We start from the raw sequence: 24,903 nt of genomic DNA on the forward strand, positions 1-24,903 counted from the left end.
CTTGCTGTCATGAACATAATATACAACTGAATTGAAATGATGCTATCATATGCTTGATAAATGTTGGTTAACTCACATTCATACTGTTCCTGGATTATAGTTGTGGCAGCAAAATGACTACACATACTCTCATGAAAGTAGATATGTTTCACAGTGAGTTAGAAATACTGTATCTGGTTGATTTATATATGTTATATTCTAAGCTACGTAGTCGCTTAAATGAGCTTACGGTAATGATGGAAGGGTAAAGGCTTGAGGAGGCTTTCACACCAAGGAGAATTATACTCATGGCTCCATTTAATATCTATCTTTTATATGATTTTTGTCTAGTATCAAAATTATTTGGGCCAAGTTCTACTGCATTATCCATATGCAGCTACATTGACTTCAGGTGGGTTGGCTGCATTCACATCAGTAACTCTCTCCCTCACAACCACTTCTTCACATGCTTAATCCTGCTGGGGAAAATTCTTGCATGTTCACAACTTACCTTTTAGGGAAATGGCATATATGTACAACGTGGAAATTTAATGTGGCTTAAAAAAAACCAGACATGCAAATGTTAGGAAAATGTTGGATCCAGGGTTAATTCATGGGTGACACTTGCCAGCAGAGATTCTTCTAAGGAGGACATGCTTTATCCTGTTTTGGGTCCAACACTGTGTGTGTATATTGGCACTTGGCATACCTGTCACTTTTGCAGCACACACATTCACATCGCCAGCTCTGCTCCCATCTGGCTTCATGTTGGTTGAGGGTTTCCCAAAATACTTTCAAGTCTGAAACTTACTAGACTGATTTATATCAAGAAAGCTCCTTTGTTTTACAGTCTTCACTTGAAGTGTTCTGACATCATTTTGGTCTCCAATAGCCATTGCTGTAGCATCCATCCTTGCTACTCTTTGCATGGCTAATAGCTGCTCTATTTTGTTTCTGTTCCGCTGGAACCTTCCTTTCTCCAGCACCACTTCTCCTCCTGCAGATTGTGTTACTAATGAGTATGCATGAATCTCTCTTGTTTACTTGACTTGGGCTCTGCTTGCTGCTCAAAACTGCCAGCTACACCTTTTCTTCACATTAAGTTACATCATCATACAACAATGAAACTTCAGCAATATACTCCTCACTTCAGAAGGATTAAAGGATACCCTTACATCAGGCTGTCTTCTGCAAAGGATTTTAATGGCAATGAATTGCTTAAGCCTGGACAAATAATTTCACTGTGACTCATGCGTGAGGCAAAGCACAGAACTTGCAGCTCCCAGAGTGGGGGTGGGGTTACACTGGTTTTAAGAGATCGGTGTGATCTCTTACCCTTAGGCTTTCTAGGGGTTTTCAGAAGGCAGCCTTACACTGGTCTTCCTCAGCCCCTGCACTAGGGGAATTGTCTCCCAGCCACAAAAAGGGTTTTTAGGGCACCTTTATGCCACTCTGGCCCCTTTACCTGGGGTACAGTTAATAGAGCTGGCATGTTTACTTACTAAATGTACAAGAAGAACATATTTACTTATAACATGTTTTTCATTTGAGCATATGACTGACTGAGTTTTTCATATTTTTCATTTAGCTTTGAAATAAAAAAACCCCAACATTCTTTCAAAGAACAAAATGCATGAAACAATAAATCATACACAAGAGAAGTAAATAATATAAATATATCATCTCCTGTTTTAAAAGACCACACAAATGAACACATACAGACAGCTAAGTGTATAAAAAACAGTGAGCATCTTTTAGCTAATATGTAATTTATAGATTATTAGCATTAAAAATAAAACTAGAAAGATAAACCATCACAAGATGTTATGGATATTCAGGGAGCAAGGACAGACACAACCTTTCAGCATCTGAATCCAGGTAATCACTTATATAAAATAAGGTCTTTTATTATTATTATTAAGCTAAAACAGATTATAATTTGTTTCTCTGTGTGTCTTTCTACATGCCATTAATTAAAAGAAATGTAGTGGGAAATAATAGTGAGCCAGGAAACCTACGCCCAGGTCTTGCAACTAGAAGCATGTGAGCATACCCCTGCACTTGCATGGAGTCTCATATTTAAGTCAATGAGAATCCACTAGTGCAGGAGGCCACCCGTGCAGTGAATTGCAGGATCAGGGCCCAGATAATAACTTAGATGACAACGCTAATAGTTTTCTACTGGGGATTATGAGTTGTTGTTAGAGATATTATGAAAAAACTGATATTTTACCAAACTGCATTTCAGTTTTTCTTCTATTATGTTGTGAAAACAACTACAATCCTACAAATTATAACAGAAGTATTTTGCAAAAGGGTACAGGATATAGTTCTAGTATGTTTAAAGAAACAAAGCGAACCTTTAATTAAGAGATTCTTAATAGCAATAGTCTGAGGTATCCAAAATCTGAATATTTGTAGATTTAATAAATTTTCCATAAATTCTAAATTACATAGAACAAGCATATTGTTTTAAGTGCATCAGTAAGTTTGAATGCTGCTCTTCTCTAAAGGGTAGGCTTTGATCTATCATTAGTCTTACAGTTTTGTTTTTTGTACATCATTAGTATGTTCTAAATGTACAAGGTTTTTTGTTTTTGTTTTTTAAATTAGAGTCTGAAATTTGTCAAATATAGTTTGAGGAACTTTTACTGGAGAGAAAAATAATAGTCAGTGGGATATAAGGAACAGAATGTGGTAAAGAAATGAGATCAGATTTCTATTCAGAAGACAGACAGACAGTCCTGAGGTAGCTGGAGAATGAATGGGCTATCAAATCTGCATTTTCAGGGACCTTGAGGTATCTTACTGTCTCATCAAAGTGTGCATAATGTTGATGGAATTTATTTGTGTATCAGGGCAAGGATGAATCTCATATATTTCTATTTACCTTCAATATTGGTATTTCTGCTATCACAGTGCTGTCTATAGCCTGCTGGAAGTGATCTAATACACGGAAGTACTATAGCAATGCGATTAGAATATCTCATCATATTTATAATTTGTCCAACATACAATGATGCTACCCTACACAACTTATTTTCCTTACATAAAATATGCTGTTTTTTGGGAAATTTTAGTTATTAGCCTTAATATAAAATGCACCCCAGGATGTCTTGTTGTTCTTCCTTTTTTTGTACTTACTCTATTAGGTACCTAAACTCCATTTAATGCTCATATTAATTTATTATTCTCACCAGGGAAACCTAATAATATTACAGGAGGCAGTAGTGAAATTAATATTGTACTTCCTAAATCTTATCTTAGTAAAAGTAATTAGCTTGGTTTTATTTCTGAAATTTTTTTCAAAATCTGCCTCTTTGTGGAGTTAGCAAAGTTGCACTCTGGAGTTTAGCATGGTAACCTAAGAGGGTTAAACATTGGAAAATTTTGCAGGTGTATGCATTTTCAAGCAGCAAAGCAATTTGGTTTGCTGTTAAGTCCCTTTAAATAGAGAGATTTCTTCAATTTTCTGAAGTAGTAAAAAGCATGTGATGTAAGTTATTAAAGACTTACGTTTGGTGTTTTAGAAACACAGATAATTTGCTGCAACAAAAATGTTTGAGTTTAAGGAACTGATTTGAATTATTGAAGTCAGTAGCACTACTTAAGTGCAATGCTGGATTGGGGCCAGAGTGCTCATCGCTAGGCTGGATTGAGCTCCCGAACTTCAAAGAGGTCATAAATTGGCCTCTAATATTTCAGAGCAATTTTACATAGCCATTTTTTGGGCAGGAAGTTTTTGATTGCAAAGTTTGCACAGGCAGAAACGCATTTTTGCATGCAAACTGTATCTGTATGGGCTGATGGGCTTTGTACATACACAATGCGAGGTTCTGAGCCAAGTACTTTTAGAGGTTGCTTTTATATACACAGTTTTTAAATCATTACTAATCACTTATAGCTAGACTGTGCCCAATGTTGGGCTGGTGTATGGTTGCCCAGGTGGTAGCAGGTGTAGAGTCTGGAATTGGGTAATATGCAGGAAAAAAATGACAGGGCTCAGCAAGAGCTTGGATGTAAGGAAAAAAGAAGAATGAGGAGTCAAGACTAAAGCAAGTTAGCATTGATAGGAGAGAGGAAAGAGGGGCAACTGAAAGGAGACAAGATGCTCTCTTACAGAGAAACTGAATTTGAGACAGTGGCCAGCTGTCCAAGAAGAAAGGCTTTTAAAGTTGTGAACCCTGGACAAGAGGGAGAGGTCAAGGCTAGAAAGAGAGATTTGAGAATCATCTGTCTAGTAGGAATGGGTGAAATCATCGGACAGGATAAATTAACCTAGGACGAAATACACCCGTAGCAGAAGTCCAGCACAAGATGTTAAAATAGGACTTAAGTGGGACCAGTCCTCCGTATAGGGGTCAACTTCACCCTTAAAGGGGGAGAGAAGGATGGAGACATGCTGAAGGTGCGGTCAGAAAGTTAGGAGTGGAACTTGGAAAGCTTAGAGAACAGAGTAAGTGTAAGAGAAGATTAGAGATTAATGATGGCAAAGGCAGCAGACAGATGAAGAATAGAAACAGATTAGTGTCTTTTCCACATAGCTAGGCTGATACAAATGGAAATTTGGCCATCTAGATTTGTGTAAAAATCAAATCCAACTAGAGATTCATCTCATTCAAAGAGACAAAGTGAAGAGGAAAGAGTGGAATTTGTGCCTATATTGTTTAAAATTAGTTTGTGTGCATGATTTAACACATACTGAGAATGTTACCGAGTCAATGTGGCATGGCCATAGATGCTGATCCAAATGTAGAGACTGGAATAGAGATTTTACTGAAATTGAGATGAAAGGTCAGTGAATGTGGAGAACAGATACAGAACTTTTACCCAGAAAAAAAATATGAACATATAAACTGTGGTTTAGATGGGGAGTACTTTGCTGAAACAAGACAATAGCGCAATACTGTATGCTGAAACAAGGTAATAGTGCAATAAAATGACTTACAGAAATTTCCATAGAGGTTTGCCAAACAAATGCTTATGCAAGCAGCAAAGCATTATGTTTTATGATGTAAAACTTTTCATGTAATGCAAACCACTGTAATTCTCTAACAGATCCCCAAGCTAAATTTAAGTTCACTTTGTAGCTTCAGGCACCGGCTAAAATAATATACATCGTTATGACAAATTACTAAAATATTATGAGTCATACCACAATCAGATTGGTAACCACTATTGTTCATATTCCATTTCCTACATTTGGATGTATGAATACCTATGAAATAAATCACCATACATGATATTATGGAGAAGCTTTAAAAGTTTATCAATGAAATAAATGAGAATTTAAAACTAGAAAGCTTGATTTTTATCAGTTTTTTAAAACTCCATCCTGCACCTCTAATTGGAGAACCCTAGCTTACAGGGTTGTCAAACTTGAGTCTTTCACATATACTAAATTCATTTGTTTTTTATTAGCATTTTGTGTATCCAAAGAAAGTTATAGAGGTGATTTCTATACCTGGCCAATCTGATTTTGGCAAATTTCAACAGGGCAGGGGAAGATTCTCTTGGATTGTTGCTCAGCAGGTTATCAGAGATAAAAGAGAGGAGAAGAAGACAGGAAATTATTAAGGAAACCTCTATGCACTACTGCAGTTTTTCAGTTGATTCATTGAGGTCAAGTACTTAATTACTACAACTAAAAGCTACTTCAGATATATGTACCCTTAATAATAGTCTTAATTGGTAGATTTCAAACTTCCCCAGATAGGAATAACCTCTCCTTCCTCCAAATGCTGCAATATGTCCATAACAGTTTCTAGATTGGAAGACTTGCCAGTCTGTCTGGAGAGCGCAGTAGCCACACAAATTATTCAGATTAGGCACAGGTGTGAAAACAGTGCTCTTATATGAACTAGCTGAATAACTCTGCAAGGGAAAGTGTATTCTAAAGGCTTTGCAAAGAATGTCCCATTACACAGTTCATTGCACTTAATTATACCTGTTTATGCTTTTGGAAACAAAACAAGACAAATCTCCATGAAAATGAGGAAAGGAAAACATGGAGTTGAAGGGCCCTGGAAGCTGTCATTAAGATACAGGCTAGGAAAATCATAAAGATGATTTGGAGGGTCAAAAGCTCCCAAAATAAAAGTTATGTAAAGAGGGCCATTTAAAGTAACATAATCCAAGAGGGGCACCATAAACTTTTATGCTGCTCCTTTATATGGAGATAAGGGAATGGATATACCAGTTTGTTCGGTATGAATTTATAAGCATAACCATGTGTAGACCACAAGGAGCTAAGGACACACGATACTGTACATAATCTGTCTCCTAGTCACAGTTAGTTCATGAAGAGAAGTTTATTCACAATTCAAGCTGTCTACACAACATGATGATAGTTGCACTAGGTAGAAAGTTATGACTCTCATTCTCTGAACATTCCTGATGTAATGTGACATAAGCTTAAACCAAGATACATTTTCCCTTAACATTATTTCTGTAAATCACATTTATTGTTTTGTGCCTGAGTGCTATCACTTTTCTGTCTACATCACTATTTTAACATTTTCAGTTAGACTATGTTTGACATTAGTATGGAGACACTTTACATAGATAGATGTGACCTTTTTATTTAGGGCTGGAGTTGCCAAAACAGCCTGAACTGTGCTTGATGGTGCTGCCACTTAGAATATAAAATCTGCATTGGCCTACAAACTCAGCTCTGTACACCCTGAACACTGCACATTTCATTTTTAACAATGAAGTAATAAGATTAAAGAATAAAATGGAAACTGTTGTATAGTGTATATTCAAACAACACTATAAAAATGCACCAAAGCCAACTGTAATCCATATATATCACCTTCACACAGCAGGAGGAAAATGTCAACTTTTATGTAGCTTGCGCCACTCATCTAAAAAACCGAAAAAACAAACAAACAAAAAAAACAAAAACCCACACACCTCACTCATCTTTAAGTAAACAGCTTCCGTAAACATAGCCTACTTCTTGAAATTGGGATATATAAAATCACATAAGAGAGAATGGAGATCTGCAGGCTAATGCTAATTCAAATAATTACTGCAAGCCTATAATTACAGCAAATTAAAAAATATTTTGTTTGAAACAAAACATATTTAGGACCTGTCTTCCAAAAGTTGCATTCTGGTGCTCGTAATGCTGAGTTATCTGCGCATATGCATATCTGGGAGAATGGTCACTTATTCATTTGCACATACAAATACCTAATTTGTGTACATAGTAATGTTAATTACACATGCAAATTAAGCATACATATAAATAGGGCCAGATCTTTTAAAAAATTAGGCCCTTGCTTTTGTCAAAAATTTAAAAACTGCATTTCAATATTTTTAGTTGAAAAGAAGATTTGGCACTTGCTCACAGATTGTGAACCACAGTATATTTCAGAAGCTAAACAACTTGAAAAATTGTTTGCAATAAATGCTTTCTTCTTGACTGTTGTTGTTTGTTTTAAAGTTCTGTATTCTCATTTTCCCACTTTCCCCATCTGTGAGGACTATGTACTGGGAAATGGTGACCACAGTATATACACTATGTCCAATTGGAACTCAAAATGTCTGCTTGATTATTATTCTAGTTAAACCTTTTTATCTGGCTTTGACACAGTGTTCATGTGCAAAATGAGCATTTGTAGAGCTAGGACTTTAGTTGACCTTCTTTACTGGTATCCCTTGTTCTCATGCATTTTAGCCGTGTACAATGGGATTTTTATGGTCCATACCGAGTTGATTGTTGGAATTCGTGGCACTACTTTGCCTTCATCCGTGTTTCCTAGCTTTTGATGATGATCACATTTCACCTCAAGGGTAGACTTAAAATCTATTACATTTTGGCTCACCACAGCCTCTATTCTAGTTTTTCTGACCTATACAAGAACTGGGAAATTTACTTTGTAGCACTGGGTAAAATTTTGTTTTGATGGTACAGTCCAGAAAAATTATATTTCATCATAATTCGTTTCTAATTATATTTTCTGCCTATATGACTGACTGCCTGAAATTCATAAATGGGTACCCAGGTCTCTGCAACTTTTCTGGCAATACTTATATTATCAAAATTACATTAGATGTGATTGACTGACAAGTAGACCTTGGTGACTTAAGTCACCATTAGTCCAATTGACAGGAAGTTATGTGTGATACTGGCTCAAGGGTGCACTTTGATGCTGATCTGTCATCAAGGGTACTCCACCCCAATCTGAGATGAGATTCATTGCTTTATTATGTTACTTCATCTCCTTAGTATTTGTATGCCTGATTTCGATCCAATTTGGATGATTACAGCTGGCATCGTAGGAAGAACTTTGGGAACACTAGAATTCCTCACAAATTCTACTACTAATCATTTTTCCAAGAAACATCAACCTATCACCCCTCTTGCCTACATATTACACTAGCTTCAGATTGACCTGTGGATTGAATGAGTACAAGGTGCTTTCATTCAGTTTTATGAACTCTGATATCTGAGCAACCCACAGTCTAAGGAAAGTACAGTAACATTTTAAAAACATGCATTGATTTTTTAAGGAACATGGATATCATCATAATAAAACACACAAACAAACAAAAAAAAAAAGCAGACTTCGACTCCCTCAGGGAGCGGATGGGTAGGATCCCCTGGGGGACTAACATGAAGGGGAAAGGAGTCCAGGAGAGCTGGCTGTATTTCAAGGAATCCCTGTTGAAGTTACAGGGACAAACCATCCCGATGAGTCGAAAGAATAGTAAATATGGCAGGCGACCAGCTTGGCTTAATGGTGAAATCCTAGCGGATCTTAAACATAAAAAAGAAGCTTATAAGAAGTGGAAGGTTGGACATATGACCAGGGAAGAGTATAAAAATATTGCTCGGGCATGTAGGAATGAAATCAGGAGGGCCAAATCGCACCTGGAGCTGCAGCTAGCAAGAGATGTCAAGAGTAACAAGAAGGGTTTCTTCAGGTATGTTGGCAACAAGAAGAAAGCCAAGGAAAGTGTGGGCCCCTTACTGAATGAGGGAGGCAACCTAGTGACAGAGGATGTGGAAAAAGCTAATGTGCTCAATGCTTTTTTTGCCTCTGTCTTCACTAACAAGGACAGCTCCCAGACTGCTGCGCTGGGCATCACAACATGGGGCGTACATGGCCAGCCCTCTGTGGAGAAAGAGGTGGTTAGGGACTATTTAGAAAAGCTGGACATGCACAAGTCCATGGGGCCAGACGAGTTGCATCCGAGAGTGCTAAAGGAATTGGCGGATGTGATTGCAGAGCCATTGGCCATTATCTTTGAAAACTCGTGGCGAACGGGGGAAGTCCCAGATGACTGGAAAAAGGCTAATGTAGTGCCAATCTTTAAAAAAGGGAAGAAGGAGAATCCTGGGAACTACAGGCCAGTCAGCCTCACCTCAGTCCCCGGAAAAATCATGGAGCAGGTCCTCAAGGAATCAATCCTGAAGCACTTACACGAGAGGAAAGTGATCAGGAACAGTCAGCATGGATTCACCAAGGGAAGGTCATGCCTGACTAATCTAATCGCCTTCTCTGATGAGATTACTGATTCTGTGGATGAAGGGAAAGCAGTGGATGTATTGTTTCTTGACTTTAGCAAAGCTTTTGACACGGTCTCCCACAGTATTCTTGTCAGCAAGTTAAAGAAGTATGGGCTGGATGAATGTACTATACGGTGGGTAGAAAGTTGGCTAGATTGTCGGGCTCAACGGGTAGTGATCAATGGCTCCATGTCTAGTTGGCAGCCGGTGTCAAGTGGAGTGCCCCAGGGGTCGGTCCTGCGGCCGGTTTTGTTCAATATCTTCATAAATGATCTGGAGGATGGTGTGGATTGCACTCTCAGCAAATTTGCGGATGATACTAAACTGTGAGGAGTGGTAGATACGCTGGAGGGCAGAGATAGGATAGAGAGGGACCTAGACAAATTGGAGGATTGGGCCAAAAGAAACCTGATGAGGTTCAATAAGGATAAGTGCAGGGTCCTGCACTTAGGACGGAAGAACCCAATGCACAGCTACAGACTAGGGACCGAATGGCTAGGCAGCAGTTCTGCGGAAAAGGACCTAGGGGTTACAGTGGATGAGAAGCTGGATATGAGTCAGCAGTGTGCCCTTGTTGCCAAGAAGGCCAATGGCATTTTGGGATGTATAAGTAGGGGCATAGCGAGCAGATTGAGGGACGTGATCGTTCCCCTCTATTCGACACTGGTGAGGCCTCATCTGGAGTACTGTGTCCAGTTTTGGGCCCCACACTACAAGAAGGATGTGGATAAATTGGAGAGAGTCCAGCGAAGGGCAACAAAAATGATTAGGGGTCTGGAACACATGACTTATGAGGAGAGGCTGAGGGAACTGGGATTGTTTAGTCTGCGGAAGAGAAGAATGAGGGGGGATTTGATAGCTGCTTTCAACTACCTGAGAGGTGGTTCCAGAGAGGATGGTTCTAGACTATTCTCAGCGGTAGAAGAGGACAGGACAAGGAGTAATGGTCTCAAGTTGCAGTGGGGGAGGTTTAGGTTGGATATTAGGAAAAACTTTTTCACTAGGAGGGTGGTGAAACACTGGAATGCGTTACCTAGGGAGGTGGTAGAATCTCCTTCCTTGGACGTGTTTAAGGTCAGGCTTGACAAAGCCTTGGCTGGGATGATTTGATTGGGGATTGGTCCTGCTTTGAGCAGGGGGTTGGACTAGATGACCTCCTGAGGTCCCTTCCAACCCTGATATTCTATGATTCTATGAAAAGAAAACAAGAAAAGAAACCACCTGAAATGGATGGTAGCCATTTAAGTACAAAATTTAAGTATTGCTACATGATAGACTATCATTTCAAAGAGTGCTTGTTCCTATGCGTATTCCACTTCTGGTAGCACATGTGGTCAACAAACCTGAGACTGAAAGGTTTTTGGTAGCACTGTCTGTTGCTGGCCAACTGTCACTCCAGTTCCTTCTCACACCTTTGGCCTGAGACAGAGTGCTCATGTCCACTCCTAGCTGTACTCTTGGATAGCTCCTTTCTTCTTGTATGTATTTAGTATTTATTTATTTAGTATGTATTTAGAAATAGTTTAGTTTGGTAGAGGGGTCTCAGGTATGGGGGTTATATCCCCTGTCTCCCTCCTGCTTCGTGCCACCAGGAGCCTCTGGATTACACCCAAGGCTCCTGGTTTCAAAAACTGTGGGATCTGTCTGAGGACACTGCCTTTCAATAACAAGCACGACACTGTTTTATACTACATCAGAGAGACTGACATCACCTCCAAGTGCAGCATCTGCCATTCCTTTTAGTGATGGACCAGACAGGAGAGGAAGGTCTGTCTGAAAACGTTCCTCGTGGATAGAACCATAAGAGCAAAGACTGATCCGGACCCAGGGGATCCCCCCTGTACATTGGCCTTAGGAATCCAGGAGTGGCCTGTTGAGGTCAGCTTCAGTTAGTTCCAGAGCCTTCAACATTAAGCACTTAGATTCCGGTAAGAAGCTGGGAAAGAGTGAGGACATAGGATCTAGACATTCCCCTCACACCCCGCCCCCCAGATGAGAAGGATAGATCTCTCTCCAAGTCATTGTCTTCAAAGAGAAAAGGTCTATCTACATCCCACTCCAAAACTTTGGAGGCCTTGTGTCCCAGGTGATGACAAGTACAGCCAGTACCGCTAAGGGGCCAGCACTCTGACCAAGCTGAACACATAGATGGTGCCAAACAGAATGGGGAAAATCAGCATGGGACCTTCTAAGAGAAGGTTCTTATACAAAAGGTGGAATCACTTCCAGACCCAGGAGCTACAGAACCAGTCCCCACTCAGCACATCTAGAGAGGCTTCTGTTCAAGACAGTTCCTCATCCCAAAGACAAAAGGCTTATCCTGGACCTAAGGCTACTAAACTCCTACATTCAAAATCTGAAGTTCAGGATGGTCACCCACTCTGTGATAATCCCATCCCGGGATCAAGGCAACTGGTTTACAACTCTTGATCTCAAAAATGCTATTTTCATAAAGACATTCATTCAACACACAGGAGATTCCTGAGGTTTGTCATAGGTATAGACCATCATCAATACAGGATGCTTCCGTTCAGACTATTGACAGCACTGAGTGTATTCATAAAGGAGTTAATGGTTGTGGTAGCCCATCTATGAGCTCAGGGCATTGCAGTCTTGCTTATCTGGACAACTGGCTCATCAAAGGTCAATCATACCAGAGCATACAAGAGGCCACACACATGGTGAGGTATCTTTCAACATCTCAGCCTCAGATTAAACATAGCAAAAGTCCATTTTAGCCCTGACACAGAAGATGGAATTCATTGAATTGAGACCGGATTCAATCACTGCAAGGGAATACTACTTCAAGTGATGTTACTGGAGATGCTCCATTTTAGGTGTCTGTGTGTCCTTGGGATGTTGATCAGAGAGTCTAAGACTAACTGAAAGAAAACTTACTAATCTATTTCTATTATAGTATTTTTCTAGGTAGGAGAAAAGTGAGCACTGCCACAGAGCTCCGTCTCAGGCCGAGGACAGTTGAGAAGGAACTGAAGGGCTCAGGTCGTGCGTGTGCTAGATGAAGTGCCAACAGCACCGTGACATGACTGCTGTGCATGCGTGTCCTGACCAAGCACTGCTACCAAAAACTCCTATCAACAGCGCACGGAGCCCTTGCACCTGAAGTGGGGAACCCACAGGGGGACACATCTCGAAGAACCTCAGTTACTGCACATGGTGAGTAACCCTCTCTTACCTGTAGAGAGACTGACACATTTTACAATTAATCAGTCAACTTCAGCTAACCCCTCAAACATTAGTATGGGCTTACCTTGCCGTATGAGTCACATGATGTCAGGTACTTACATAACCGCATTCACAGACATCAGCTGTGCTGCAGACATTTTTACAAGGATCGTAAGTGGGAGCTACAGGACAACATGACTCAACTCAAATTCAATCAGTGGGAGTCTTCCGGTCATAGCATTGAGCCCAAACAATAGGTGCCAAAGATAGGGTCCAGGAACGGTCAAGGGGTAGACAGAGAGGTGGCAACATTTTCCGACAATACAAAATTACCCAAGATAGTGAAATCCAAAGCAGGCTGTGAAGCATTACAAAGGGATCTCACAAAACTGGGTAACAAAATGGCAGATTTCAGAGTAGCAGCCGTATTAGTCTGTATCCGCAAAAAGAAAAGGAGTATTGTGGCACCTTAGAGACTAACAAATTTATTTGAGCATAAGCTTTCATGATTCAATGTTGATAAATTCAAAATAATGCCCCTTGGAAAACAATCCCAACTATACATACAAAATGATAAGACCTAAATTAGCTGTTACCCCTGAAGAACAATCTTGGAATCATTGTATATAGTTCTCTAAAAACCATCTGCTCAGTGTGCAGCAGCAGTCAAAAAAAGCTAACAATGTTAGGAACCATTGGGAAAGGGATAGCGAATATGACAGAAAATATCATAATGCCCACATCTTGAATACTGCATGCAGTTCTCGTTGTCCCATCTCAGAAAAGACACAGGGAAGGGCAACAAAAATTAAGGCTATAGAACAGCTTCCGTGTGAGGAGAGATTTCAAAAAGACTGGGACTGGTTCACCTTGGAAAAGAGATGACTAAGGGGGATATGATAGAGGGCTATAAAATCATGAATGGCATGGAGAAGCTGAAAAAGGAAATATTATTTACTCCTTCACATAACACAAGAACCAGGATTCACCCAACGAAATTAATAGGCAGGAGGTTTAAAAAAAATAAAAGGAATTCACACAACGCACAGTCAACCTCTGGAACTCGGTGCCAGGGGATGTTGTGAAGACCAAAACTATTACAGGGTTCAAAAAAGAATTAGATAAGTTCATGGAGCATAGGTGCATCAATGGCTACTAGCCAAGATGGTCAGGGATACAACCCCATGCTCCGGGTCCCTAGCCTCTACTGCCAGAAGCTGGGAGTGGCCAACATGGGATGGATCACTTGATGATTGCCTGTTTTGTTCATTCCCCCTGAAGCACTTGGAATTGGCCACTGTTGGAAGACAGGATATTGGGCTAGATGGACCATTAATCTGATCCAGTATGGCTGTGCTTGTTTTCTTCTTATGCCTGAATTTGTTAGGAGACATTCCTGATTTCATGGTGTCGACACCTTATGTAGGTTTCCTCCAATCCCCCTGCTGCTCACAGTTCTGAACAAAATTAAACGGAATGAGGCGAGAGTTATCTTAGTAGCACCAACATGATCCAGATAGTTCCTGTTCCCTCTGTTACATCAGCGATCTGTCTGCTCGCCCTGTCCATTGATCTGTTGACTAAGGACAGAGGCATGACTCACCATCCCAAACACCTGTCTGGTGTTTGGATAATGTGAGAGCTAGAAGGAGCACGATCACATGGAGTACAGTCCATCCTAACGTGGATCAGGAAGGACATGCATAGAAAATGCTAGAGTGCCAAGTGAAAGCGCTATGTCATATGATGCAAACAACACCAGCCAGCCAGAACTGTTGCAAGCAGGAATCCATGTCATATTAGAGTGCATCTTATTGCTGAAGACTTCCGGTCTATCCCCCAATTCCATCCACGTTTGTCTTGTGGCTATCAATGTCATCCATCCTCCAGTAGACAACACCTGGTCTCAGCACAATTTCTATAAGGCCTTATCTGCGTGTTTTCCATTGGTATCTCATTTAACAACATCATGGGATCTCAACTTAGTGCTGTCAACCTTTAATGAATCCCCCTTTTGAGCCTCTAGCCTATTGTTCCTTATCCCACCTGTGAATGAAAGTCACATTCTTGGTAGCTGTACTTCTGGCCAAAAGAATGGGAGTGTTGGGAGGTCTCATGGCAGATCCACCATATACTGTCTTTCATCATGATAAAGTGTCCTTTAGGCTCAACCCTAAGTTCATTCTGAAGGTTGTCTTTGGGTTCTGTTTGAATCAGGTCATTCATTGTCCTGCGTTTTATCCAAAAAATCACATAACAGCAGACAAGAATTTAAGCTGTACTTGTTAGATGTATGAAGAGCACTGACTTTCTATCTAGACAAGGCTAAACTGTTCAGACGGTCTCCCAAACTGTTCACTTTAATGAAAGGTAATGCTGTTTCTACCCAAAGACTGTCCAAAATGGACCTCAGGATGCATAACCAAATAAGGTTTCAGTTCCTGTGGGGACACATTCAAAAAGAGTCCAGAGAGCATCTGTGGCTGTGCTCAATAATTTCTCCATCCTGGCTATCTGCAAAGATGCAACATAAGGTTCTATAAACACCTTCACTCAGCTCTACACGTCAGTACAAGCATCTGCTTCAGATGCTGCTGTGGGTACTCCAAGCACCCAACTCCTGACTGAAATTATTGCTTAGAAGTCACCAGAAGTGGAATTTGCATAGGAACAAACACCTGAAGAAAGAAGTTGCTTACCTTGTAGAGTAACTTGACTTGTCCATATGTATATTCATATGTATATACCTGCCCTACTTCCCCTCTGCTCAGAGACCCTTTTTCAAGGTTAAGTGGTAGAGAAGGAACTGGAGTGGCAGTTGACCACGAGCACCCTTTATACCCTCACTAGGGAGCATGAGGTAGGGTAAGGCCTCATATGCAAGCTAGCAGATGCTACTAGTGAAAACTTCCCTATCTCAGACATATTGAGTGCATGCACAACTGGAAGTGGAAATGAAATGATTCCTTGATTACTATTAGACAATCTCATTCATATTTTTATTCTATCCAATTTAAAAGCTTACCTCTTTTTCTAGAGTTTGTAGATGTTAGACTGGAGACTCTCCATGTAAAAATACTCTGTAACAATTGTTTGTACAGAGATTATCTTGTAAATCCAGACTGGCTTGTTGGAAGTCTTTTCTGGTGCCCAGTGGAAAGAAAAATACATTATTTTCTCTTAAAAGCATCTGGCATACAAGAGACTTTAGATCACAATAATTTGACTTACAATATGAAATAGTAAAACATCAAATAATTTAAAACTATTTTGTTTTGAATTTTAGGGCACAATCTTTACAACTAAATAAAATAGCATAATTGATATTTCCATATGTAAATATGTTTAATTAGATTTTAATTATTTATTATACCTGCATGAGCACTTACCATATAAAATATTTTGAATATATATCGGCATGCATGTATGTGACTATTAATAGCTGCTGCTCTCCTTTGAACAAACTTTGATCCTGTGCAATAGAGAGAACTCATAATAGTTTTTATGAAATATCTCCCATGCTTAGCTAGTTTGTCTAAATAGTAAAATATTATTGGACATAGATGTTGTAAATATAACTTTTTTTTAATAGCTCAGCCTAGATATTTTAACCAGATACAAAAAGTTCACTGCTGTCTCACTTATACTTACTTTCATAAAATCACTTATTTTTATTGGATAGGAATTCTAGCTCTGGATTTCCAGAAACTATTTTAAGAACCACCATTCATGTTGTTGAGCTGTGGTTGGTTTGTACAGACTGGGTCATAAAATAATCAATTGAACATTCTCACCAGTATATAATACAATTTTCATTTTATTTAAACATATTTTGCATGATATAAAAATATTGATCACAGTGAGCTTTAACAATTGTTACTGCTATAAACAGGAATGCTGCACAATGTTTTTAGTGGCAATAAATTATATAGTCATTATCTCTTTTTAAAAAAAAATCACAAGGAGGAAAACCAAGGCTGTTTGGTCATTGGCAGAAAAACAAGTCCTTAGTGAGTTCTTTACACAACATGAGCCCCATTATTGTCTACATGTGCTTTCCATATTTCTTGGGGGAAAAAAGCACAATGTGTCTGTCTCTGTGACTCCCACAGGATCTCTGGTGCACAGTTAATTCCAATGTTAACACAGTTGTTTTTTTAATGGAAAAATGTACACCAAAATGGCAAGGAGTGCTTTCTTCACTAATTAATAAGTGGTCTTTTCCAATATGTGGGTACGCAGCGGCACACTTCTTCACTATAATAAAATCCAGGCTCACAGCGTTTCGTTCTAACTGTACATGGTGGTCTGTAGCAACTGGAGGAAGGAAAAAAAAAGTTGTTGGTAAAAGGGGCAGGCACATAAATCAAAGCGAAATACACGTCTGACTGTGTACACTTACGCTGCACTTATGCTAGAGAACACTTAAATCCTATAAAGATGTATTTTATTGGAGATAGGCCTGAGTATTATGTATGTGCATGAATATTCCTCCTCTTCCATTGCTGTGAACTGACTTGCAATGAAAAATCAAATAAATGGGGTTACGAATACTGCTGAGGTGACTCTGTGGTTTTATTCAAATGAATAATATTCATTAATACTCTTTTGAAATACTTACCCAGCTCTAATTACATTCTAAGCTAGAGCATACATTGGTATATTATTCTGGCAAATACTTCTAACATTTTTTTTCTAGTAGGCAACCCTGTTTAGTATGCCACTACTGAATGTCTCCTAGCTTGAGCCAACATTCCCTAACGAGCTGATGTTACAGGCCAGAATGCTCTACTTTTTTCTGTATATTTACCAGCCATTTGCGTAATAGAAAAAGATGGATTTTTCTATACTATGACCCTGATCCTGCACTGAGAACAGCACAGAGGAAACCCGTATACTTCCACAGATTCCCAGTGGGTTCAGTGGGAGTCTGTTTGCTGAATTGCACCATGTGATTTTTACTGTAGGATCCAGGCCCATATGTATATGGTAAATTTTAAAGAAGAAAGGGTACCAATAACAATATTATTAACTGAAATAACTTTAATGCAAATAGATCATTAAACAACAGATTATATCTATAAACAAGATGTTCCTCATTAGTGCATATTTGCTTGTACAAGGAGTCGTACAAAGCTAATTCCTTGGCTTCCTAATTCCTTGGCTTCTTTCCCCCCACCTCATTTTTTTTAACAGCTTGACCTAAAATAACCTTACAATAACAATGCCAAATAACCTCTGGTGTGTAATGGAGACAAAGTACTAGTCTGTGGCTTTTTCAGACATTGGCAGCGACTCAAGAGAGAAAAGTATATGTTTCAAGTTTCAACAGTTATATTTTAAACTTGTCTTTAAATAATGTGTCTCTGTTTTATGAAACATACTGGTATAATGATGTTCTATTGTAATAATTCTTGCTATATATTTCTGTTTACAGATACTACACAATATAGTATTGAGGTACTTTTAATATTCTCTTCCCCAGGCATTTTTTTCTGTTTTTAGACTATGCATACTCTAATTATCATTGCAGATGGTTTAGCACATTGCATGCTTATTTTTGCCACTTTACAGTAATGTGTTTATAAAATGAGGTCTTGGATTACAGTTACATTAATGCAAGCCAATTAATTACACCAATGAATACGAAGAAATCAGTAAAGAATGAGGAAGACACAGCAGTAATGGTAGTTATTGACTAGCCATATCTTGTTCAGAGCTTTCAATGTAATTTGTTACAGTTGTCTGATTCATTAGCATGTTTTATGTAATTCCGAGGTTCGTGTTCTATCATGTCACTTAGCTCTAGAGTTTGTCCTATCTCGGATAAATTTAACAACTTTCATGGAATTTCTCTTAAAGATCAAGTTGATCCTTTTGCCTAATGCTGAACATTTTGTAAAATATATAACACCTGCAGTTTGGGGTGGGGGTGCTAGTGTTGGAAAGGTGTTGAGGATGCTGAAGCAAGAAAGAGGCAGAGCCCCTAACCAAAATAATGTGGGTATTTGATAGAAATGCACCTAGCCTCCTGTATGCCATCACTGAAGGGTGTAACACGATCTCTGCCAGCCCCCCCAAAAACACCAGGAGTAAGTTTGGACTGGGAAAATTAATCTTCTGTGGATACAAAAATGGGGGTGGAGTGGATGTAGAATTTGTTTCTGAGCTGCATGTTACAATGATGTTTTGTGCTTCTATAGTGCCTTTCATTTAAAGATTTCAAAGCATTTGTCTATATTCCCCCTAGAAGGCCATACCATCTGGGGCACTGATCTTTAAGGCAAAGCCACACACCTTAGCTATTTGGATAATTTCCCAGGATGCCTAACCCTAGCAAAGCAGTTGGATAACAAATAAAAAAAATAGTAGATAAGGGCTGTCACACAGGCTGGATACTGCTGTCTGTATGCTTTCATGTGGCCCACAGATCTCCCTGCCCTCAATCTGACATTAGACCTGGTCTACACTTAAAAGTTAGGCCAACACAGCTATGTCAGTCAGTCACATGCTCAGTAGAGTCTTTCCAGAACAGAACAACTAAAATCTCAGAAGATTCTGTCCTCATGGAGCATGTTCGGTCCTTTTACTACTTACCAGTGTGCCGCCATCCCCACAGAGTGACCATGCCTGCTCCAGCCTACATTTTACAAGGGCAAAACCAGACTTTCCCTGTAAATGTTGCTTCCAGCTTCTCTGAGCTGGGGGCTTGGGCCTAGGGTGTGGAATTAAGAGAAGGAAGCGCAACTCTCCTGTACCCAGGCAGCATGGAGGAGGAGGAGGCAGTCTAGTTAAAGTGCAGAGGGGTCCCAAAGCTGAAGCAGGGGGAAGGGAAAGGAGTAAACTGGGACAAGGAATCCATTGTGACTGGAGTGGGGGAGGCAGGCTGGGACTGAGTTGGCAAGGAGTTGGGAGCTGGGAGTTGAGGCTGCAAATAGGACTCATTGGGCAAAGAGGCAGATTAGGAACTGGGAGCTTGTGGGGACACTGGGAGCTGGGAAGGGAAACACTGGGAGTCAGTTGGCTGGGGGAATACTGAGATTGGGTGAGGGGTAGGAAGACAGATGTGACAAGGAGTGGTGAGGCGTAGCGGGGAGAACTGGGACTGACAGGACAAAGACTGGGCCAGGGAGGGGAGATGGGGAAAGAAATGTCAGGTGAGGAGCCGGGACTGGCTGGGCAAGGCCCCTAAGACTGCAGCTGTGGAGGGAGAGGGACTGGTAATTGGGACTCGGACAGTGTGGGGATATTACCTCTCCCTCCTCTCCTTTCAGAAATGTTGTGAAGATAAATTGTTTGTGAAGCAGTAGGATACTATAGAGAAGAACACCATAGATAAGCACATGAGGAAGTGAATAACTGTTTTCAGAGCAGGGTTTGAATGGTGTGCAGTAAATAAGGCACTGGACCAAACACTGAACAATGAGGAGAAAACAAAATATTGAATAGCTTCTCATGAATTGAGCACCAGTGGACTGAAGAAGGCAGGAGTCCTCTGGAAAATACAGTATATGACTCTACAATTAAAGACCGTATCATAATGCACATGCACAAGGGGGTTACACAGGCAAACTTAATTCTGGCATTTCCTGACTTTTGAGTGCTTAACTTTGCAACCTTAATATTCTTTTAATGTTGTTTTCTGGTGCATAACACCACTAAAGAGGCACATTCTGTGGTTGGAGAAGATCACTAAATGTGTCTCTTACCAGTGAACTTTATTCCTGTGGTACATGGACCAAAACTCAAAGTGTAATTTGCACTGCACCCCAGAAGGAATTTAAACTAGTCACTGATGACCTCTTTGTAGCCCCCATCCTTCAAGGTGCCAAATGCCTGGTGGTAATTGCCCTTATTTCCTATTAAGTCAGGTACGAGGAGTGGCCAGGAGCTGTTGCTGAACATACAATGGAGGGAGTAGAGATATACTATGTGAGCTGTATTTTGATATAGTTTGTCTATATTTGATTGTGTGTCTTGTCATTTTAGATATTAAAATCTTTAGGACAGGATCCATATTCTATTCTATGTCCACCAGTCCTGTTTGGGGCCCTTTAGGCGCTGCCAGAATATTTATAAATAAATTAAAATGTTTATTTTGTAACCATTTCAATGGTTTTAGGTAATTGAACAAATATGTATCTCATACTATGAATATTTACTATTATTACTACTATCAATGAACTCAGTGATCTTGTTTCTCCAAGCAGTATTGTCTGCTTAGCTTTACTTAAAAAACAAGACTTCACTGTTTTCAACATTGCAGAATTAATGGTGTTTCAGCAAAGCAGCCAAACAAGATATGATAGTGACAGGTGCCTTATGTATACATATAATAATTACCTCAACAAAATTATGTGACAGATTACTGCATTTTAAGTTGATAGTGATGGTGTAGGAAGCAGAAGAAAAATTGATTTTCAGAATTGTGAAATATTTCCAAATTGAGTGGCTTCGATTACACTGCCAGCTATGAGAAACATCTTGTATGCAATATAAACATTATCAAACTTAGTCTGCTTGCTGACCAGAAGCCCATTTTAAAGGATAATTTGGACACTTAGTTTGGATATTGACTAGTGAAAAGTACACTGGGATTTTTAAGAACCACAAATAGTCTAGAATTTGGTTTTACACTATGTCTCAGCCAAAAGACCTACTAGAAGAGTGTAAATTTATGTTAGGTTTCAGAGTAGCAGCTGTGTTAGTCTGTATCCGTAAAAAGAAAAGGAGGACTTGTGGCACCTTAGAGACTAACAAATTTATTAGAGCGTAAGCTTTCGTGAGCTACAGCTCACTTCATCAAATGCATACGGTGGAAAATATAGTGGGGAGATTTTATATACACAGAGAACATGAAACAATGGGTGTTACCATACAGACTGTAACAAGAGTGATCAGGAAAGGTGAGCTATTACCAGCAGGAGAGCCGGGGGGGGGGGGGGCACCTTTTGTAGTGCTAATCAAGGTAGGCCATTTCCAGCACTTTACAAGAACAGTAGGAAGGGAAATAGTTTTACTTTGTGTAATGACACATCCCCTCCCAGTCTTTATTCAAGCCTAAATTAATTGTATCCAGTTTGCAAATTAATTCCAGTTCAGCAGGCTCTCCTTGGACTCTGTTTTTGAAGTTTTTTTGTTGAAGAATTGCCACTTTTAGGTCTGTAATCAAGTGACCAAAGAGATTGAAGTGTTCTCCGACTGGTTTTTGAATGTTCTAATTCTTGACGTCTGATTTGTGTTGTTTTCCTCGACCTGAAATCACAGTGACTATCTATAGGATCCAAGAACCTCAGTGTGGTTTTCAAATACTCATTAAGCCTCAGACTGTCCTTTTACAGATAGGCAAATCATAAAGCTCTTGGTCATAAAGTAATCCCATGGCAAAGGTAACCCAACATTTTTAGTCCCTGTCCAGTGCTATAACAATTAGATTACAGAATCTTTTAGTCCTTTAACTCACCTGCATGTCTGGTGATGAAACCTTTTTCCTTTTAAGAAGCATTTATTTGGAGATTCTATACATTCACAGATACATTTTGCAGAATTTAGTGGCTGATGTTTAGGGCAGGTTCTTTTACATACACACTGGCACTTATCTTCATCAAATTCTTTGCTGGGACCACAAGAACTAGGCAAAAATTTATTTTTACATGTACACTGGCACGATGTTCTATCTAATTCTTTTTGGGGTCCACAGCTTGAAGGCCGTACACCCCCTTTGCAGACACATTGACAGGTTTCTTCGTCAAGCTCTTTGTTAGGTCCACAGATATCATGGAATTCGTCAGCAGTGTCTAGGAATACAGCAAACATTAAAAAATCTGAATCCACACATTACTAAAAATGGAGAACCCACCTGTGTATTTCACATTTTTTTTTATTAAGGAATTACGATGAATCCAATTTTAAAATGGTGAAAATATAATCCCACCCTGAGGATGCATTTTACTTATCTAAAATGCCATTCTGTAAACAACCAATTACAAAGAATTAAAAAGATTCAAACTGTTTAATTTGCATGGTGTATTGTTTTCTTTTTCTGTAAATCAGCACAGAACAACTACATTTAATCCTATAACACATAACTGCTTACCAGTATCTCCATGATGGGAAGAGAAACTGAAGTCATGCTGCACCAGACATCTGCAAATCTGATTATTCCAGATAAGATTCTTTGGACAAGTTTTGTTTGCCACGTGACACCTATTGATGAAATACACTGTTTGCTTATTGCCATAAAACTACAAAAGATAAGTAACTTTATGTATTGATAACAGGCATTCTCCTGTTAGAAAGGTAACCGTTGAAAGCTTTGATTTCATTCACATTGTCACCAGCATATTGCGCTGTATAGGTTATTTTCTGTTAGTGTCTGAAAAATGGATGATAAAACATACTGGGTTTTGTGATCCTATTTCATCTAAGCATGTATATACTACTACACATACATTATGATTTAGTGCACGACACATAATAAAAATGTCATGATACTCTGCTTCATTAAAGGGCTGCCAATGGGGAAGACAGGTTCAAGGACAAGTAGTTTGACTCATTTAAAGCATTATAGGTATTAAGAGAAAAAGGTGTGAGTAATTAGCACTGGAATGACTGATTAAAAGTTTTCAGCAAGTCCACTCCAGCTCTGTCTTTTTAACATGTTCAGAATTCACTTAATCCTAATTGAATTTGGAAATGTTTTTCCTTTTGGAAAACTTCCTTGAATTGAAATCCAACCCTGAACTGAAAATACAGGACTATTTGTGATATTTTTGTTAAGTCTAGTTTTCTAAAGAAATTAGAGATGTAAGTCAGAAAATGATGGTTCAATTTGGGAACTGGGCCTCTTCAAAATGTAAAAGAGAATATTTTAAAATATTTGAGAATGAAAAACTTTTTCTTCGTTTCCTGAACAACTGGCTGCAAAACTGAATTGGAATATTTCACATTCAGTACTTGTCATTAGACCACTAAAGATAAAACGAAGCTCATTCAGCATTTGCTAAAAGCTGATATGATCAGAATAGCATAGCTTTTTAAGGAGGCAAAAATGTCAGTGGAGCACTTACAAGCTATAAGATAAGGCAGCACTTCTACTGTTACTCAACAGAAAGCCCACTTCTGTAGGGAAGCCATAGATAGACGGGAAAAAAAATTCCGACCACTTTTTACAAAGAGTTGGTCTCTCTGCATAGAAGACTATTATGATCTTATGGCAAAACAAAAGCAAAAGTATCTGATCTACTGACAAAAAAGATTTGAACATGTTATTGTCAAAGAATCCAAACTGTGGGATTATATACACAAATGGTCATATTCTAATACATTTAGCTTGGATACACACACCCACACTGGCATAGTAGTGCAGATGTGGGGACATGGGCTTCAATGGAGGTGAGTGATGTGAATACAGACCCAGGGTCCTCAGCATGCATGTACAGCCCATGCCACCGCATCTACGCTATTTAGTAGCTATGTCTGCCTGAGCTACAACCATACCTCAGATTACAGTGCAGACATGCCCACTGAAAGAATGCCTAAGCTCTGAAAAAATCACAGTATGAAGAAAAATGCAGCCTACAGCATTGTTTTTCACAAAAAGTGTCCTGAACTAAGTGGCAATTATGGCACAATATGACCCAAATTAGCTAAAGAAAGGTTTATATTTGGGGATGAATATCTTGAGAACAGCTTGTTATGTTGAAACAGTCAATATAAAGAAAGACTTAGGAGATGAGAGGATAAGTGTCTAAATAAGAATGAGGTTTGGGAAAGTGTCACCGAATATAAAAACCTATCGCTATTAGTGTATTGTTGACTATAAATTCCTCCCAAAAAAGCATCTTAATGGTTTCCTGTATAAAATCCCAAAAGGAATCAGGTTCCAGTTCTTGATTATCCATACATGCTCAGGAGCTGCATTTAGCACATCTTGTTGGACACAGGGATCTGTGTACAAAGGTTGAAGCTTCAAGTTGCACCAACTTGTAACTAGCTCCTGCGGATCACTGCAGCACATTATGTATATCCCTAGTATGTCCCCTATACTAGCTGAGGTTCCCCCACACACACACACACCAGAGAAATCCTCAGTCAACTGCTTAAGGAAGCTACAAGACCCCTTTGTACAGGCTGGGATCTGCCCTAATTATCTTCCTTCCTCAACCCATTTAAGTATGTTTATAGATACGGATAGTACTACACTTTTCCCAGTGTAA

The 24,903-nt window shown here is 39.3% G+C and overlaps 1 protein-coding gene across 1 annotated transcript in view; it reads right to left on the bottom strand.

The window, feature by feature from the left end:
• Window positions 1–16,548: 16,548 nt before the first annotated feature.
• Window positions 16,549–24,903, bottom strand: part of VEGFC (vascular endothelial growth factor C) — a 135,460-nt gene continuing 127,105 nt past the window's right edge. Inside the window, exons 5-7 of the mRNA XM_074950069.1 lie at window positions 22,782–22,891; window positions 22,149–22,482; window positions 16,549–17,002 (exon numbers count right to left, since the gene is read on the bottom strand). Coding sequence (XP_074806170.1) covers window positions 16,888–17,002; window positions 22,149–22,482; window positions 22,782–22,891 — 559 coding nt within the window. The 3' untranslated portion in view covers window positions 16,549–16,887. The remainder of the gene's footprint in view (window positions 17,003–22,148; window positions 22,483–22,781; window positions 22,892–24,903) is intronic.

This window comes from Natator depressus, chromosome 4 (assembly GCF_965152275.1).
Source record: "Natator depressus isolate rNatDep1 chromosome 4, rNatDep2.hap1, whole genome shotgun sequence".
NCBI lineage: Eukaryota > Metazoa > Chordata > Testudines > Cheloniidae > Natator > Natator depressus.